At 50.7% G+C, this 18,685-nt stretch overlaps 9 protein-coding genes across 9 annotated transcripts; 5 read left to right on the top strand and 4 right to left on the bottom strand.

The window, feature by feature from the left end:
- Nucleotides 1-787: 787 nt before the first annotated feature.
- HO173_005614 (uncharacterized protein) lies at nt 788-4,449 on the top strand (the record flags this gene model as incomplete). The annotated part of the gene is made up of 3 exons (XM_037307529.1): nt 788-1,088; nt 1,146-1,457; nt 1,559-4,449. The coding sequence occupies 3 exons, from the start codon at nt 788-790 to the stop codon at nt 4,447-4,449; spliced, it is 3,504 nt and encodes a 1,167-aa protein (XP_037165338.1).
- Nucleotides 4,450-5,053: 604 nt separating this feature from the next.
- Nucleotides 5,054-6,673, bottom strand: HO173_005613 (uncharacterized protein; the record flags this gene model as incomplete). Its single annotated transcript, XM_037307528.1, has 4 exons — nt 5,054-5,196; nt 5,262-5,598; nt 5,664-5,972; nt 6,029-6,673. The coding sequence occupies 4 exons, from the start codon at nt 6,671-6,673 to the stop codon at nt 5,054-5,056; spliced, it is 1,434 nt and encodes a 477-aa protein (XP_037165337.1).
- Nucleotides 6,674-7,293: 620 nt separating this feature from the next.
- HO173_005612 (uncharacterized protein) lies at nt 7,294-7,509 on the bottom strand (the record flags this gene model as incomplete). Its single annotated transcript, XM_037307527.1, has 1 exon — nt 7,294-7,509. The coding sequence occupies one exon, from the start codon at nt 7,507-7,509 to the stop codon at nt 7,294-7,296; it is 216 nt and encodes a 71-aa protein (XP_037165336.1).
- Nucleotides 7,510-7,593: 84 nt separating this feature from the next.
- Nucleotides 7,594-7,938, bottom strand: HO173_005611 (uncharacterized protein; the record flags this gene model as incomplete). Its single annotated transcript, XM_037307526.1, has 1 exon — nt 7,594-7,938. One exon carries the CDS (start codon nt 7,936-7,938, stop codon nt 7,594-7,596), a length of 345 nt encoding a protein of 114 aa, XP_037165335.1.
- A 263-nt stretch (nt 7,939-8,201) lies between these two features.
- Nucleotides 8,202-8,744, top strand: HO173_005610 (uncharacterized protein; the record flags this gene model as incomplete). The annotated part of the gene is made up of 1 exon (XM_037307525.1): nt 8,202-8,744. One exon carries the CDS (start codon nt 8,202-8,204, stop codon nt 8,742-8,744), a length of 543 nt encoding a protein of 180 aa, XP_037165334.1.
- A 423-nt stretch (nt 8,745-9,167) lies between these two features.
- Nucleotides 9,168-12,681, top strand: HO173_005609 (uncharacterized protein; the record flags this gene model as incomplete). Its single annotated transcript, XM_037307524.1, has 4 exons — nt 9,168-9,618; nt 9,762-9,895; nt 9,974-12,021; nt 12,171-12,681. 4 exons carry the CDS (start codon nt 9,168-9,170, stop codon nt 12,679-12,681), a joined length of 3,144 nt encoding a protein of 1,047 aa, XP_037165333.1.
- A 524-nt stretch (nt 12,682-13,205) lies between these two features.
- Nucleotides 13,206-13,970, top strand: HO173_005608 (uncharacterized protein; the record flags this gene model as incomplete). Its single annotated transcript, XM_037307523.1, has 2 exons — nt 13,206-13,369; nt 13,466-13,970. 2 exons carry the CDS (start codon nt 13,206-13,208, stop codon nt 13,968-13,970), a joined length of 669 nt encoding a protein of 222 aa, XP_037165332.1.
- Nucleotides 13,971-14,151: 181 nt separating this feature from the next.
- On the bottom strand, nt 14,152-15,179 carry HO173_005607 (uncharacterized protein; the record flags this gene model as incomplete). Its single annotated transcript, XM_037307522.1, has 4 exons — nt 14,152-14,772; nt 14,848-14,958; nt 15,015-15,121; nt 15,176-15,179. The coding sequence occupies 4 exons, from the start codon at nt 15,177-15,179 to the stop codon at nt 14,152-14,154; spliced, it is 843 nt and encodes a 280-aa protein (XP_037165331.1).
- Nucleotides 15,180-15,547: 368 nt separating this feature from the next.
- Nucleotides 15,548-18,569, top strand: HO173_005606 (uncharacterized protein; the record flags this gene model as incomplete). Its single annotated transcript, XM_037307521.1, has 5 exons — nt 15,548-16,155; nt 16,264-16,316; nt 16,362-16,441; nt 16,505-16,735; nt 16,797-18,569. The coding sequence occupies 5 exons, from the start codon at nt 15,548-15,550 to the stop codon at nt 18,567-18,569; spliced, it is 2,745 nt and encodes a 914-aa protein (XP_037165330.1).
- Nucleotides 18,570-18,685: the final 116 nt, after the last annotated feature.

Below are 18,685 nucleotides of genomic sequence, written 5' to 3'. Positions count from 1 at the left end.
GTACGTAGCGGAAGGCCGATGTTTGAACGAATCCTGCACGAACGGTAATACTAGCACGTGCTGAAAGTCATTGGGTCTTTGGTCATCTGGATGATTGATACTTGGTATGCGATCGTGTCTCGCTCGCATATAAGTTTTCAACAGGCCACAGATTAAGGTACGAGTACTGCTTACTTGTAGTAATGTGGATTATTTCACTCGCTGCGAGGCCAGCGCATAGATGCGGGATGGAGAAGATGGAAGATGGAAGATGGGATATTCAAGATGTCGATGAAGAGTTACGTACCTTTAGACTTTACCACTCCTGACTCGATAATCCTCCGATAAGCGGAGCAAGATAAGGAAGGCACTATTTTACACGGAGTAGTCACCGAAGATAAGGTATTATTTAAGCTAAGCGAACCATCTTTGCCTCTCGCCAAAAGTTACGCTGAGACCGATGACACGGAAATGATGTAAACAACGGGATTGATCCCCCTTCGAGGCACACCAATTCTTTTTCATGATCCTCATGCTTGAGTCGAAGGTCAGAAGACAGGCCTCTACAGGCTAACATACTATTCCGATAAGCCGGTTGGCATCATAACCAAAAAGAGGTGCATTTCCATCTGTTGGCCATCTGTCTACTTCACCGCTATTAAAATATCACTAACTTACCTTACGTTGTACAACGCGTAGCGGGAATGAGTGAGCTTCAACAACACTCATTCGTAGGCAATAGACTATCTCCCTAGAGCATGTCACGGAGCCTGCCACAAAAACTCCTTCCTCACTAACAAGCATCAACATGCGTCTTAATTCTACCCGCCTAACCAAAACGCAACGAGGCAGGGGACCATCCCACTTCTCAACTCCAAACTCCGGCCTCCATGCCTCTCCCATAGCTGCACGAAGAGGCTCGCTTGAGGAGCGGCGACGACCGGCTGCCTACTTCAATCATGGCATATCCCCAGGCCTCCCAGATAGGATGGATGGAGAAGATCAGGAGGAGGAAGACGGAGAGGATGAAGACCAAGAGGAGGAAATAGACGAAGATGAGGCTGGAGAGCTGTCACCATTGCTGCCTATCTTCTCTGCTGCTCACTTAGGTATGCTGAATCTCCCCTCTCAAGACTGTGTGTGTACTCTCCTAAACCTCTATGCAGACGCTCTACCAGTCTATAATCTCACGCATACCATTCGCCTCCTGGTGGTGCCGCGATGCGAGACCACACTCTCTTGGGACCAGTTACGCTCTCCACAAGTATCGCAGTTCCTCATCAAGCCCATCCAGCAACAGATCAGAAGCTCCCATTTCTCCAAAGCTACACTATATGCCCTCATGGCAAATTGCCTGCAGTTCAACAAGGAGGTCTCAATGTACCCTGGCAACAGCGGCGCAAGCAAGACAAGAGCACTGGTTTGTGAGCTGCTTGCTATCAAATTACTCAAGGAGTTCAGCACAAGAGAATTGGTATGTTTATGTTCTACAAGGATCATCAATCGGCAAGCTAATGATACTAGATTGGTAGCTAGCTTCGTACAATCCTGTCTTCCCTCCGTACTGACTACTGATCAGATGCCTTGTCGTACGACTTCTACCCTCTTCAAGGCCAGCCCTCAAGCAATGGAAATTCTAATCCTGGACCCAATTGGGACTCTTCGCCCGGGGGAAAAGCCCAGCCACGAGCAGCTCGCATTTCTACACTCGAGATAGCCATTCGCGCTCAGTCCAAACGATTCTTAGCTCACCCATTAGTGGTGCAGCAACTCGAAGCTATCTGGGCTGGAACAATCGTCTTTCATTCGGCAGCAGACAACCTCCATCGACCTCCTGAGAAGGTGACACCAAATCAAAACCGAGGATATGGTGCCATTGGAGGAAGAGGTGCGATCTTGCAGGCGGCACCCGATAGCTTACAACCAGCGAAGCAAAGAGATCATCTTGACCCTGTCACCTTTTCAGTGCGTAGATCGGCCACCTTGTATGATCCTTGGGACGCGTCACTCTTCAAGCTTTCAAGGTTACGAGTTCCTCGGTACCGCCAATTCCTCTCAACATGCTCATTCGCGGTCTTGCTTGGCCTGTACTTGGCTGTTCTCATTGAACGGTCGCTCACAATTACTGCCTTGGAAGTTGTCTTCTGGTTCTGGAGTGCTGGATTCATGCTTGATGAAGTCGTGGGGTTCAATGAGCAAGGCTTCAGTCTATACATTATGAGCTTCTGGAACGCATTCGATCTTGGCATATTGCTACTCCTCGTTGCCTATTACTGCATGCGACTCTATGGCCTCCTGATGCCGGATGTTCGTAAGCATCACACCGCCGACAACGCGTACGACCTCCTGGCTGCTAACGCGGTCTTACTATTCCCACGCTTGTTCTCCGTGCTGGACCATTACCGATATTTCTCGCAGCTCTTAATTGCATTCCGCATGATGGCGATGGATCTTGTGGCTGTCTTCGTACTTATCGTCATCAGTTGCAGCGGCTTTTTCGTGGCGTTCACTTTGTCGTTTGGAACCGGCGACTACGATGCTGGTTCTGTGGCTTACGCGCTTTTCCAAATGCTTATGGGCTTTACTCCAGCTGCATGGGACTCTTGGGGGACCTATAACGTACTTGGTAAGACCATATTGACGCTCTTTCTCTTCATCTGTCACTTCTTGATCGTGACCATTCTCATCACTGTCTTGACAAATTCGTTCATGGCGATTGTTCAGAACGCAAACGAGGAGCATCAGTTCGTGTTTGCCGTCAATACTATATCGATGGTCAAATCAGATGCTCTGTTCTCGTATGTTGCCCCTACCAATATAATCGCCTGGCTTTTGGCTCCACTTCGGTTCGTGTTACCATTCCGCCAATTCGTCCGGATCAATCGTACCGTCATCAAGGTCACCCATTTCCCCGTCCTATTCCTCATCTATGCTTATGAGCGCATGATTCTACGACGGTCGATGTTTGACGCAAGTGAGCTCGTTGAGCAACGAGGTCGCCAGGGCCTAGAAGTGCGAGCTTTCGAGGCTCCTGGTGCAGGCCTGAACTTATTCAGCCCCAAGCTGAATCGACTGCGAGAACCTTCAGTGGCGACCTTTCAAAAGGACCGGGCTCTTGAGGAAGTCTTCCGACGCCCTTTCAGAGACAACACAATTCGAAATACGCAGAAGAGCCATGAGCGTCGAAAAACCAGCAATGTAGTCAACAATTGGATGCAGAATATGGGCCCTGATGGGACCCCAAGCCCACCAGTCGAACAAGATCGTTCGATAGTTGACAGATTGGAGGCTCGCCGGATTGCTCACCGAAAGTCTCAGCAGCTGGGGCGAAAACGACAGCCCGGCTTTAGACGTGACTTTACCGAAGCGACGATGTCTATCATGTCAGATCCCGAAGAATTTGTTGGAGCTGGACGTCAAGAACGCCCTCCACGTCGCCGGGAAGATAGTGATCTACTGAACATGAGTATGGATGATATACCCAGGCAAACGGATGCCGACGGTGACGATGAACTTGTTACAAATGACGACGAGGATCTCATCACATTAGGTCGACCAAGTGCGACTTCAGATAGGAAGATACCGACAGACCAAGATCCATGCCAGCAGAATGAGGACTATTTCCAACAGACGCCCACTGCTAAGCCCAGGATACCGCACTTCTCGTCAAACTTCTCAAACCACGCAAAATCCTCTCCACCAAAAGTTGCCGCGGTTCGGATCAACGCCCAGCGCCCCACTCGCGCGGGGCATATGCGAAATGTCTCTACCAATACTGTGCTCTATGACCCACCTCCGCCCCTGAACGATTCGTCAACTTCATCCCCAACCCGCAAAGCAATCACCGCCAGAAACAGTGTCAAAAACACCGGAGTCGTGACTCCGGTGGCATCAGCCGGAAGGCGTACACCAAAGCGTCAGCTGCCTGGCGCTTCTCGGCCACGACCGATCATGCCATCACGCGCCGCTTTCCAATCGGCACCGGATCTCGTCGGCATGCTCAATTTCGGTCAAGGACGCGGACGACGCCATTCTTTCACAATGGACCTCGGCTCTGATATTGGTGACAACAAAGCCATTGGTGGCGGCTATATTGGTGGCGTGCCTAACAGCTTTGCTACGCAGATGGCTTATGCAACCGGTGCCATGAGAGCTGGTCAAGCTGCCGCTGGTGGACACGAGGATCAGCAGAGGATGGGCAAGTTGATGTTGGCTAGAATGAATGCACTTGAAGAAGGGTTCAGGGAGGTCTTGAAGGAGGTGAAGGATTGGAGGAAGGAAGAGACGAAGAGCGCCGGCGATGCACCGGACCTAAAATTCGCTGAGATGAAGATTGCCAGGACGAGAAGCAAGAGATGCAGTAACGGGAAGAAGGAGGGAAGGACGAAGGCGAAGGCAGAGGACCGGGAGAATGAGGCCAATGAGCATGAGCCGCAAGAAGAGGACAAGGGGAGAGGCAGCTCGATTTAGCATGGCGTTATGGTTTTAGACGCATTTGGTCGGTGGTTTCACGGCATCATAAAAGGGTTCTTCTGCTTCTTTTACTTGCTTTCTTGGCGGCAGTCTGTTCCTTCAGCTGTACGATACCCTTTTAGCTGAGCGAAAGATAGAAACTGAATGGCAATATCAATGGCTCCAAGCCTCTTTTCAGAGCACTTTCTTCAGGTATCAGGTCTTCTCATGTCGCAAAGGGGATTACGTAAGACGAATTCATGAAAGGAATGATATATTGGACTCTATATAATAGATCTAGACTGAATCATATTAATGTGGTGGGGTAGTAATCGAAATAATGGTGCGGAGAAAACAATTTGTGGCCTCTCGGCGTTTATCTGGGGTCGTGAACTACAGCCTGCTCCATGCAATACGGAAGTCTCCCTATATTGTACTGGCCCGAATCTTCAATTGGCCGCTCGTGTCTCGTACTCCAGCCGTGATTCGTGATTCATGACGTGATTCATGACGGGTGGTGGATTGACGGAAGAGAATTTGGAGATCGTGAGGGCATGGAAATCCCAAATGCGGAAAGCAGTGGACGCGGTAAGATATCGTCCTCTTATATGGCCAACTGCAGTTATGGCACAGAGCTCCGTCGTTCCAGCTCTGACGAAGCAGCGGCCTTTGTCTCAACAGGCCTGCGAGCGATTTTCTCCATCATGTCATCATTCTGGGCCCTTTTCTGGTCCAAGAATACGATGAGAGCAAGAGTCAAAGTGCCTATACATCACAGTCGTTAGCATACAAGACCGTTGGGGCCAAGATATAGATATCACGAGGACTACCTGCCGTGATGATGTAAGACGCGACGGTGAATGCGGTGGCGACTATTACTTGAAAATCTGCATCGCTTCTTTTGTGGGCGTGAATCGAAACCCAGACGATAGCAAAGATGAGAGACGCGAGCGGCGGGACCGCCACAACCACTGAGATGGTGCCAACGTCGTATGTCCGCTGGAATTCGAGCGCCGAGTTCTCCGGTCCGGTCCGGATTTTGTCCGCGAGTGCGACGGTCTGTGCCCCAAGTTTGGGATTTTCGAAAACGTTGACGAGCCGGCCTTTGTAACGACCTAGCTGTAATGTCCCCAGTCGGCTTCCCAAGACCAAGCTGTCCTTGCTCATCTAGATGTATCGCAACCAGCATTAAGCAAGATGGGTTTACGCGATCTGAGGGAGACGCAGCTTACCTCAACGATGTCGACCCTCTGGAGTTGCTTTGGGAATACCAGCGCTGGAAAGCCTTGACCAACCAACATCATCTGATAGAACAAGCGTATGCGTGCCAGCATGGCTTCATCGGTGCCATCCGCGGGAATTGGAATCGACATGTTTTCATCGTCGACAAAGATGTGAATCGAGAGACCCTCACGTTGGCGCCATGCAGCCATGTAATTTTGTCTGAACTCCGTCATAGGCGTAATCAGGAGATAAACGAACCACCAAATCTTGCATAGTACCGTATATCGACGGAGTAGAGCTTTAGCGGCAACACGCTCCTAACAACGGACGTAAGCGATCTTTGTAGCTTCAAGAAGCCCAGACGGTGAGATACCCAGATTTTCTGTGTCGAGCGAAAGATCACCTTGAAGAGCTCACGCTTCCCGGGGATCGGAATCGCAGTGAACGGGATGAAATTACGTCCGGCTTTCAGGAGACGCCAGCGGACCAGGTAGATCACCACTACTGTTATCATTGCAACAGAGACGTCGAATGATTGCGTCCACAACAAAAAGCCCGAGAGCCAGATCACCACAAGTCTCGTAGCCGTCCGCAACGCTGAGACGAGCCACCACGAGCCAAAGAAGACGTCAACGACCGCGACAGGTTGTGGCAGTCGATCAAAGGCGCTTGAGCTGAATGGAGACTGCTTATGGCCTTTCGTCGCTTCGGCTGGTCGTCCTTCAAGTGGTATGGCTCCAGCTTCCGCATCTTCCTCGTGGTTGCCTTCTTCAACGTGTATTTTGCCCTTGACCTTGGCCTGGGTCTTGTGCCTCCCTCTCTCTATCTGGTCTCCGCCCACGTCTTCCTGTCGAGGACCGAGCATGAAAGTTAAGCGGTTCCAAGTTCTTTTGGAGGATCCCGCAGGTTCATTGTTGTTGCTATCTCCAACTGAGACTTCCTCTGTACTGAGCGTATCTCCTGTAAGCATGGCTTGTCGAGGAGGAAATCCCTCTGGGCGCTTTCCGGCGCTGGACATTGTGAAAGGCAGGGGACAGACTAATTAGTAAAAAAACATCTAGACCAGTCAGGATGCAGATACATCGCGCCAAGCCAATCTCAGTCGGAGTAGCCCGAGTGGCCTCTATGAGCCCACCCTGCAATGACTTAAAAAAGGCTCGCAGGAAGTCACGAGGCCACAATTGCTTTCGGCTCCTCGAAAACACATATCTTGAAGACTTGGTTGCTGAAATTGATGCTGTGTCGTCTTCGCTGTATTGCTCGCGGAATCGAGCGGTGCTTGTACAAATTTGACAGCTTATATACACGTACCCATCCGATCATTCATATCAATTCCCACTGGACCCAAAGCCTCATCAAGCATCACATTACCCACATCCATTGTCGTAATATCGTCAGCAGCATCTCGAGTTCGACCCCACAGCAACGACTTGCAGCCCATTCGTCCGTCCCTCACCTTTCCCGCAGCCAACCTCTTCTAAGCACTCGCATTTCGCCTGCAATACTGCTAGCCATATTTGATGTGTCACCAAACCTTCTCTCTTCGCAGAAACCTTCAACAATCTTGCTGTAAAGAACATTCTACACTCCATTTCCATTGCACCTCGACCCCTGTGCATCCCCAATCTTTTCCCACACTCAAACCCCTCCACCTTCCCTGCCAGCTTTGACCCCATAATTCTTCTCCTGGACCGCCGGTCCTCTTGCCCTGCTTTGATCTTCTCCACTATCCCTTTGGGCCTGTTGAGCCATTATCGTCTTCGACTTCATGCCGAGGTAGAAAGCGGCGCTGCCGCCTACAGCGACGAGACCGAGGGTGGACGGTCTAGTGAGGAGGGAGCTAATGTGTGACATCTGGGCGATGCTCCGACGGCTTGGTTTGGAAGGAATGAAGGGGGTCCGGAGCTGGGTGCTTGTTTCTGGCTCAAAAGCGGGCCTTCAATGGCTTTTGGAAGCGGAGATGGTAGTCGACGCTTGTGCTGAACAGTAGCTGGGGAGGGGCTCTTGGCTCAATGGGTCTTCAAGGAAACTTGGAAGGGAATTGGATAAATGGCGCTTCTGCTGAAAAGACCTGTTGGACCTGGCATCGAAGAGTAGAGAGTAGCTATTGAGGGCGGAGAGGTCAACTTGCTGTAAAGGGCTATGTGATTGACCTGAAAAGAGGATATAAGACGTTGACACAGCAAATACGAGGGCGAATGGAGCTTTCTCCTCTTCAAGAGCCCCATAAGCTTTCGTCCCGCCTCCCGTTTCTGCTACTAGAATGGTTTGAGTGTCTCCCATCTTTTGGATGCTTGTGCCCCTAAGCCTTGTGTCATGCTGGATACAAAGCGTCTCTGGCACTTAATTGAGCATTCCTTGTCTCACATATGGTCTCTCTCTCCTTGATTTTCTGTTCATAGTCATCTGCAAGTTCCCAGTCCATTTGAATGCACGTCGTACCCGTATAATGCCAAGGCGCTATTAATTCGCTTCTGTTTTGCTTCACGCTGTCGCGTGCTCTTTTCAAGACTCACAAGCATGGACAATCCAACAGTAACGCACAAATGGAAAACAACAATTGGCTTGGAAAGATAATCGGCTTTCTGTCTATATTCGTACTACTGACCATCTTCAGATACCATCTGAAGATCGAAATAAGGCAGGAGCTGGAGCAAGCTCTAGAGACACAAAAAAAACCACGCACAGCACGGGACATCTTCAACGAATACAAAAACAATCCGGGTCACAAATTTCTTACGAGGAGTGAGCGGAGATTCAGAGAACATCAGCTGCGGAAACACCTAAAACAGACCTGGAACCAAGAGCAGAGCCTCACCCACACCAATGGAACGGAGCCAGTGAGGAGAGAGAATCCCGCCGTTAAGGAATTTAGCCGCATGAACAGGCAGCTGAGGCAGCCTTCCCCCCAAAAGTCTCCTTTTTCCCACCTACTCCATCTCCTCTTCATAAAGCTGTGCATATACACAGCTTTGCCCTTTCTTACTCTCTCCATTTTCTGTCACAGTCTTCGGATTAGTTTGACAGCGTCATTGTTGCTTGAAGTTGAGGAAGAATCAGAGGACGTGGGAGAGCTAGACTCTGTTTGACTCATCAGCTCGACTCACCCAGCAAACTGACCTAAGGCATCCACCCTAGAGTACGCCGCTAGTTCCGCCTGAACTTGATATTTCCTTATTCACCTGGATCCCATTTTCTTAACCCAAACCCCCATTGACTTCAACTTGAGCAAAGACTCCTGCCTTCGATCCTTGATCTAACAATTGAGGCAACGACTCTCATCTCTTTTTCCCTTCAAGCGCATCAGTCTAGCCAAGCTCAGTATCCCGAATAGCAACCCAGGCGGCTTCAATCATTAATTACTCGTCACCATATAACTGCGCAATACTCACTGGCAGGCAGCCATCCAGCAAACAGACTGACATTGCTGTGGAACTTTCTATAAGTTTTGAAAGTACCAAGGGATGGCTAGCCGGGATCTCAATTACCCCAGTAGAGCGCAAGGCGCAGCAATGGGCATGCAGGAAGCTATCCGCGAATCACCCTCTGCGCGAGACAACAATCCGGCTACTCAGTTTACGGATCTAAAGGCTGAGGAACTCGATCCTCATGTACAGACATGCCAAAATCGCGTCAACATCGACGATCGAATCAACGACATGACAATGCAAGCCGCCATAGAGCTGCCAATTGTTCACGACTCAGAGGGCGACACGTTGATCTACATCGACGCTCCACAGAGACAGCCAGAACAGGACGAGCATGACTACCAGCGCTACATCAAGCGCTATGAAGACCCCATTCTCTTACAGAAGGACACTCTAACCAAGTATTCACCCGGTCTTGCAAAGCTCTTCGGCCCTACCCAGCAATTCCGATTTCTTCGGCGTCGCAAGCTAGCCAATAAGCTACCGAGCAACGTCAAATATGTGATTGACTTGACACCACCCAGTGAGGGCGAAGGTACGCATAATTCAGATTTTGTTCACACAATCCAAGTCGCGAGGCATATGCAGGGAGCAAGCTGCTCTTTTCACGCTTCAAGCCTGTCTCACGACTCAGATTCTAGCCTTGTAGAGGCCATGCTGACTCTAAAATCTGCGCAGATGCCGTCTTTCTGACCACTGAACTGTGCTGTTCCGAGGGGGTCAGACTTTGGTATCAGTCGAATCAGATTTGGAACGTGTCGAAGACTTTGGTAAAAGGCGAAGAAGAATACTCTTCTGTCTCACCAAAAGCAGTGAGTGAGCCCACTTCAGAACGTCCAGATCGGGCCGCCAAATGCCAGAAGACTTCAAACAAACTGACCAATGGGAAGAAGCTGGATGGACTCAACACGATTCCAGCAGGCTCTGAAGGCACGAGCTTGAAAGTTACCCCTCCAACTGTCATGCCATTGGAATACAGCCCTGTGCGACATCGCTCCGCTATCGAGCGTGTACTCTCCGCCTTGCAAGGAACGGATCCGATGCTTGACTCCGCAACCAAAGTATGGACTACGTTTGCTGTCGCAAAGAATCTCGACATTATCCACAGTCCACTAGAGGACTATATTATCCGTTGGTTGCGTGCGTATCCTAATTCGTACTTCTTGGAGGTTTTGCCTGAAGTCAGTCACCAAATCGCTGACGGTCTTCAAAACTACGACCTTGCTCGCGACTCCTTCGCTATTCTGGTTGGGGAAGAAGCACTGGATAACCTTCGTCAAACAAGAGAGCCTCGGATGCACAAGCGCACCACATTTGGGCGGAAAAAGGAAGAGCTGCCGGAGCATATTCACACTCGCGTCGAATACGCCAGCAAGAGCTTCCTTGAGCGTATTAATCGTGGTTTCGCGAATTTCGTTTTCAACGACATGCAATGGATTGACGAGCTGCCAGAAGTGCGCAGACTTTCTGCATATACACAGCCAGAGCTTCAAGACACAGTCAAAGAAATGAAGGATCTCCTCAAGGACTACGTCCGCGGGACAGTTTACAAATTACTGTGTGTCGAATACGACACTCTTCCCGGACCCGTTCTCCACCGGGAGGGAGGGCATGAACTGCTGCCGCGACTGGACCGTGCCGCTGTATGGGCCAATATGCCGCTAGGCGAGCGTATCCTGTCAAGAACCTATTGGGAGGCCTTAAGATCATTCGCTATGTTTCAGGGAGCGACAAACCTTGATATTCGAAAAGGCTGGCTCATAAAGGGTGGTCTTGACCGATTGAGTCATATCGAAAGGCGCGAATTGGATCGAGGCACTTATCGTGAGATCAAGGACTCAGAGCTTAGAAAACTCATGCGCAACGGTCAAACTCACCTTGATCAAGCGTATATTCCGGACCGCTCGGACCACACTCTCCACCTTGCTCAGCCAGAGTTGGATGCCCATTTTTTGTCAAGGCGCTTACATACACTGCCAGATCGTACCATCAGTGGGGCGCAGGACCAAAAACAGTCTCAGGACTTGTTGTTCGCACTCCCCCCAGACCACAATCTTTACAATGCTCAACAAGAGTTGAATGTCAGACCTTTGCAGAAACGATCATACGCATTGCCAGATCGTACCCTTGATGGCGCGCAAGAAGCTGCTACTAACAGCAAAGCATTTTTCTCAATACCAGCTCAACCTATCGATGTCCCGAAAGCATTAAAGCGAACGCATTTTTTCCACGATACTCTGTCGCCTCCAGATGAAAAGCAATCTGAAACCGATGTTCGTACGAAATGGCCTTTTGGGGCAGCAAGGGATGACCCTGTAGCTCAAGTGCAGAAGAGCGTAGATGACCTTCATTTTTCTTCAGGACCATTGGATAGATGGCCGGCTACTGACAACGCATTGGAAGAGCCGGCGGGCCAAGGACGTCAAAATGAAGGAATTTCGACAGGAATCGACCCCTGGCGTGGCTACAGTGATCCCTCGAGTCACAGTGATCACTTAGCACCCAAGAGAGACCTAGCGCCCCAGAAAGCAGAGGGTGAACGAAAAATAATTCCAGCAGATCGCAAGTCATGGCGCGCTGATTACTTGAACGAAGTAGTCCCGCAATGTTTGGCGCCCAGGGCGGCTACAACAAAACCCGATATCTGGGATGAATACAACAGTTCGGATGCAGATGACGGAGTCCAGCAGCAATTTGTTGACTTGAAGCCCAAGAAAACTTACTCCGGCAACCCAACAAAGTTCTTCGATCTTGGAGGATTTTTCATCCAAGCTCAAAACTATATTGATATATTTGCTAGTAACAAGCTACGTTCCTCAGATCCCGGATGTCTGAAAGAATCCCTGGATCTTGGCATCGTCAATACGCTCGTCTGCCTTGAAGAGACTGAATGGAAGTACCTCCCACTCTGGGCTGGTGGCAACGATGATGGATCGATGTATGTACATTTCGAAGCAGATTTTTCCTGTTCTATACCACGTTTCAAACAAGACATCTTTCGCGAGTAAAAGGGTCTTTGAATCCCCTGAGGCTGTCTGATTGAATGCTTGCCCGGAAGAAGAGATGCTGACTCTAAAACCTCTATAGGGGAGTGTACAACGATGACCTTCCTACTGCGGAGCATGGTTTCACCACTCCTGGCCCCAACGTCCATGACGGCTCGACCCCTGCTAACAGCGTCAAAACGCCAAGCGAGTTCGAGTTGCTTAGTGCTGGAGACAGTGCCAGTACCTTCAACACATCTACAGCGACCAACCGTGGATTTTCTGATGCGATCCGTCGAGGTCGAGTCCACGCCGCCGACTCTGCGGATGATTCTATGAGTGATAGCTTCACTATGGTGACTCTATCAGTTGATGTTGATGATGAAGAGACGTTTGCGCGGAAGCAGATAGAGGCTCAAGAACGTATCGAGGAAGCTGAAGAGGCGGCTGCCATTGAGGGTCGTTGGGTCGCGAAAGGAAAAGGGAATATGGTGGAGGAAGATGAAAGCTACGCTGATCTCTTCAGCGGTGAAGAGGATGATGATGGCAATGATACTGACCGTGCAGAAGTCAACGACGAAGATGAAGATGAGGAGGACATGGTTATGATTTGAAGATGCACGGCATCAGGATACACAAATTTACAGGATGGTTTCGATGCAGAAACGATCACGACTACGATGAAAGCACGATCTTGCAAGGCGTCAATACGGACGAGATTGGGAAATTAAAACGCCAATCACACGCATGTCTAATTCGGGTTTTCCACGACTGCCTCAGACGATACTACGAAATTCTCGCTCGACTTATGGCATGGTTGTGGGTACAGGAAAGCACAGGATAGTAAATGCTGTCCGGCAGGATACAAGATGGTGCATACAGATCGTCCAGACAGGATGGAGATTGCTACTGTCAGACTTGCTCATTGCTTCGATCAGATGATCCTCAGATAGAAAAAATGTTACAATCATGAATGGACACTCTATGCTTTCGTGACATCCAACCTTGACATGGCCAGCCACCCAAGAACAAGTTTGACATCGCAACCTCGGAATATAAAATGTCTTGGCACCAGAGCGCAAAGTTTCCCCTACTCCATGACTTCCACAACCTTCGACCCCAGAAACGTAACCAAACCATGAACGCACCCAACGCCATCATAAAGACCTCCGTAGCCAGCGTCGCCGCTGTTCCCCGCGTCCGCCCTAATCCAGCTCGTCTCCGCAAGCCCTCTCCGCTACCTCTCCGCCCGCTGGTACCCGACCGCTTCAAGCCTCCGAAGGGAGAGAAGCAAGTGTTCCTGTAAGCCCACCTACCCCACCTGACCGACCATCCACGTACCCAAACCCACCAGCCAATCCATCGGCTAACCCGCATCCGTACCCGCCCACCCCACAGACCCAACTTCACCCTCACCTTCCTCCGCACGCCGACCCAACCGCCCCACTTCGCCTCCTTCCTCACCCCGCTCTGGCTCAACAAGCTCGACCTCAAAGACTACCTCTACCACGTCTACGGCGTCCAGGCCCTCCGCGTCCGCTCCTTCATCATCCAGGGCAAGGTCCTCCGCAACGACCGCACGGGCCGCCTCGCCCGCGCCGGCGCCGCGAAGAAGATGACGGTCGAGATGGTGCAGGGCCAGGAGGGCCAGGGCCCGTTCGTGTGGCCCGAGGTCCCGGACGAGGTGCTGGCGGAGGGTCGGGAGGCGCAGGACGCGAGGGATAAGGCGGTGGAGGAGCAGAAGATGAGGCAGCAGCCGGATGAGAGGTATAAGCTGGATCCGAGGGATGCGAAGGGGCTGAAGGAGAGGGCGAGGTTGTTGTTGCAGGGGAAGGTGAGGTGGAGGCCTAGTTGGGAGGAGAATGGGGGCGCGGCGGCGGTGGCGATGGGAAGGGAGGGGTAGGTTGGGGGTGAGGGGATGTTGGGAGGGGAGGATTTTTGATAGAAGGAAGAGAGAGGGGAAGGGAGAAGAGTTTGAGGAACTTGTATACTGTGTGCGTACTGGGGCGCAGGAGCAATACATCTCAAGCATTGATACCCTGGCTACTAAGCTATTGGAAGCTATCGGCGTGATTCAGGCCGTCTCAAAATTCCAGCACCGCCCACGTATCATCATCTACCGTCGTGAAAATCATGCTGTGGCTCAGCAGCTCGTCCCCAGCTTTCTTCACATCCGCAACGTTCATGCCCACCAGCGCGGCTACGTTCTGCACGTGCAGTCCTTCATTGTTCTGTGGACTGTCCTTCAGCGTCTGGTACACTCTCCTCGCTGCCACGCTGACATTCGGCATCTGTCCTCCGTTCATCCCTGTGTCTCCTCCACCACCATAGCCGACTTCACCTGCGTTACCATTGGCCCCGCCGCCCTCTGCTTTTATCTGATCCAACGGGCCTTTGATAAAGTAGAGATGGACGAATGTTGCTTCTAGAAGGTGGTATGTAATCTCCATCTTATCAGCAACAGGTCTTATAACGTGGGCTCCGACGTGGCGTTTATTGTTGAAAGCCTTCAGGCGGCCCCAGACACGGGCCCATTCGTTCTCGACGAGCTTTGGTTTCGATGTGGCGGAGTCAGACGTGGTGTCCATAGTAGCATCGGCGTCGATCCATTGTTTCACTTCTATGGTGCCGGTGCCGTCGTCGAGTTTGTAGGTTATGTTTGTTGTTTGCGTGGATATGTTGCGGATTTGGCCAACGAAGGAGACCTATCGGACATCAATAAATCGAGAGGATGATGGAAGATGATGATGGAGTGCTGTATAAGGATTTAAAAGACGTACCTGTGTGATTTCGACATCATCGATCTTAAATTCTGCGTCTGGATGTGGTTGTTGTGCGTCGAGGACTTGCTTTATGGTGACGGGTCTAAGGGTGTCTTTGCCATATGTGCCCTAATCATTGAGTCAGCTGAGGACAAAAGGAAAGACTCGAAATGACGCAGAACCACCTTTCCAGCTGCACCTTGGCTCCCACCTTGAGAACCTCCCATGAAGCCTCCTCCACCTGCCCCGCCTTGAGCTCCATATGACGTCGTAGAGTAGCCACCACCGTAGTCTGCAAAGAGGACATCTTAGCGGCGGCCAAAATCCATTTGAAAAGTCCGCTCACCCATGCCGAATGTCTCTTTGACAACAGTAACCTGAAGAATGCGTAGAGTTCTCTGAAGTGTTTGGCTTAGAGCTCAGTTTGGCAAACAGATAAATAAAGTCTTAATTTTGTCGAAGGAGGCAGATTGTCAAAGCACAACTTCAGTTTGGGGAAATGAGACTTGAGGCCCGACCTGTGACTCCTCTTGCTCTAGATGCTGATATCTCGTTGTTTACGGATCGCGTCCGAGGCGGACGTGTAGAGTGGCGGCCCGAGGTTTACTCGTACTCTAAGAACTCTAAAGCATGGATCGGCCCGAGGTTTGCCCGTTCACCAATCTTGAAAGTGGTTGAAAAAGCTCCACAGCAGCTCTCAGGTGTTCACCCAGTCGCAATGCCTCACCGAGCGCCATCCCCAGCGGCCTCGGAAAACGAGGTCGATATTTCAGGAGCCCTCCTCCATGATGGCAGCAGTGCCGGCTCCGAAGACGATGGGCAAACGCAGCATTCAGACCGCAAAGCTCGAATGCTGGGACCTGGGGACATGCCAGATCTAGAAGGCGATTTCAGTTCAGATGATGCAGGATTCATTGCGGAAACGCAAGCTGCGGTGAATCGCAAAGCATCGAACATCAAGGGTAGAAGTGTGAAGGGCGGCGGATTCCAGGCTATGGGTCTCAGTGCGATTTTGCTGAAAGCAATCACTCGAAAGGGCTATTCTGTGCCAACGCCAATCCAGCGGAAGACTATACCTCTCGTCATCGACGGCCAAGATGTAGTGGGAATGGCCAGGACAGGTTCAGGAAAAACTGCCGCATTTGTGATACCAATGATCGAGAAGTTGAAGAGTCATAGTGCTAAAGTGGGGGCAAGAGCGTTGATCTTATCCCCTAGTAGGGAGCTTGCTTTGCAAACTTTGAAGGTGGTCAAAGAGCTTGGGAGAGGGACCGATCTGAAGTGCGTGCTACTTGTAGGAGGAGACTCGTTAGAGGAACAATTCTCGTACGTATTATTGGAGCACGCCTGGGGGATGATTGCTCTCCAGGCATGTTTCAAGGCTCGGTACCCTCACCGGAACAGGCAAAGCTAACCTCAAAAACCTTTACTCAGCTTTATGTCGGCAAATCCAGATATCGTGATTGCTACCCCCGGAAGATTTCTGCGTAAGTTCAACCCCATCGCCCAGTATCAATGCTAATGTCTTGCAGATTTGAAAGTGGAAATGGGGTTGGACCTATCATCTATACGATTTGTGGTCTTCGATGAAGCCGACCGCTTATATGAAACAGTAAATCTATCTAATAGCTATCGATCTTACTCTAGAGTATAACTTAATAACTATTAATCCTAGGGTTTCGCAGCACAATTGACCGAGATTTTGACAGCTCTACCTCAATCAAGACAGACGCTACTGTTCTCAGCTACTCTACCAAAATCCCTTGTTGAGTTTGCCAGAGCTGGTCTACAAGAGCCGAATCTCGTGCGGCTGGATGCCGAGAGTAAAATCTCGCCTGATCTTCAAAGCGCGTTCTTCACTATGAAGAGTGCAGAGAAGGAAGGGGCGTTATTACATGTCCTGAGCGTAAGTTGAGTTCGATCCTTCATTGAGAAGTACACTCTTCTGACTCAAGAACGTTGAACAGCATATCATCAAGATCCCAACGGGCCAGACAGAGGCGGCAAATCGAGCAAAAGAGGAAGCCAGTAAGAACAACAAAAAGAGAAAGCGGGGAGAAGTTGATGGTGCGAAGCCGCACGAGTCCCCTACAGAGCACTCTACCATTGTCTTTTCAGCCACCAAGCATCACGTAGATTATCTTGCGGCTCTTCTGCGGCAATCAGGGTTCGCTGTGTCTCACGCTTATGGCTCCTTGGACCAGACAGCGAGAAAGATGCAAGTCCAGGATTTCCGAACCGGCATGACAAATATCCTAGTGGTGACCGACGTTGCCGCGAGAGGTATCGATATTCCCATTCTAGCGAACGTCATCAATTACGACTTTCCAGCCCAGCCAAAAGTCTTTGTTCATCGGGTGGGTCGGACAGCAAGAGCTGGTAAAAAAGGATGGAGCTACAGCTTGGTTCGAGAATCCGATGCGCCATACCTACTAGATCTACAGCTGTTTCTCGGAAGAAGATTACTGCTTGGTCAAGATGGAGGCAATGATCCCAATTACGCCGAAGACGTTGTTGTAGGCAGTCTGATGAGGGACCGGCTAGAAAGGAATTGCGAATGGGTCAGCAAGCTGCTTGACGAAGACTCAGACCTGCTGGCACTGCGCTCTGTTGCAAACAAAGGCGAAAGACTCTACCTTAAGACGCGAAATGCGGCTTCGAGCGAGTCTGCGAGGAGAGCGAAAGAAGCGACTGCGTCCAAGAGCTGGATGGCGTTGCACCCGTTATTCCAAGACGAAACAAACTATGCCGAGATCGAAAGGGCCAAGATGCTTGCCCGTGTGAGCGGTTTTAGACCACAGGAGACCGTTTTCGAAATCGGCAAGAAAGGTGCTACTAGTGAAGCTGCTGAAGTCATGAAAAAGCGACGAATAACCGTAGACAATCAGCGCCGGAAGAAAGATGCACTCCAACGTGCAGAGCTCGAGATATCTGCCGAGGATATCGTTCCCAATACGCCGGTAAAAGATATCCACGATCGTGGTCCTGACGAAAGCGAGCCACCAGAACTCGACGTAGACATGGATTCTGCATCTGAAGACGAGCTCGAAGTGACCTTTACGCAGTCCGAGCCTACCAAAGGTGACCGAACTAAAATCGATGGCTACAAAGATCCCTCGTTCTTCATGTCCTACACGCCGACTTCCGTAAATCTAGCCGAAGACCGGGGATACGGCGTGCACTCTGGTGGTAACTCCAACAATTTTGTCCTCGCCGCCCGTGATGTCGCTATGGACTTGGCGAACGATGACGGGGCCAAGGGCTTTGCACAACCGAGCCGTCCGAGTGGCATGCGTTGGGACAAGAAAAGTAAGAAGTACGTTGCGAGAGCTAATGATGAGGATGGGAGTAAAGGCGCGAAGATGATTAGAGGGGAGAGCGGGCAGAAGATTGCGGCGAGTTTTAGGAGTGGGAGGTTTGATGCGTGGAGGAAGTCGAAGAAGATCGACCGACTCCCGCGCACCGGCGAAGCGGAGACAGCTAGCAACAGGGCCAATGGAGGAGGCGGAGGGAAGAGATGGAAGCACAAGAAGGAAGATGCGCCGAAAGATGCGGATAAGTACAGGGATGACTTCTACAAGAGGAAGAAGATGGTGGATAAGGCGAAAGAGGAGAGGAGGGGGAGATTCAGAGAGGGCAAGGGGAAGAGTGAGATCAAAGGGGTTGATGACGTAAGGAAGGAGAGGGGGATGAAGGAGAGGAGGAAGGAGAAGAATGCCAGGCCTGGGAAGAGGAGGTAGTAGCGATGAAGGTTGCTGGTAGATAGATTTGGAGAAGCTACTTATAATACCCATGTTGAGATGACTTGCCAAATACTTCGATACTTGACCTTGGCCTCCTTCGACTTGTATGCTAT

This window comes from Letharia columbiana, assembly GCF_014066305.1.
Source record: "Letharia columbiana isolate WasteWater2 chromosome Unknown Sc0000016_s0, whole genome shotgun sequence".
Taxonomy (NCBI): Eukaryota; Fungi; Ascomycota; class Lecanoromycetes; order Lecanorales; family Parmeliaceae; genus Letharia; species Letharia columbiana.
This window is presented reverse-complemented; position numbering and strand designations above follow the sequence as displayed.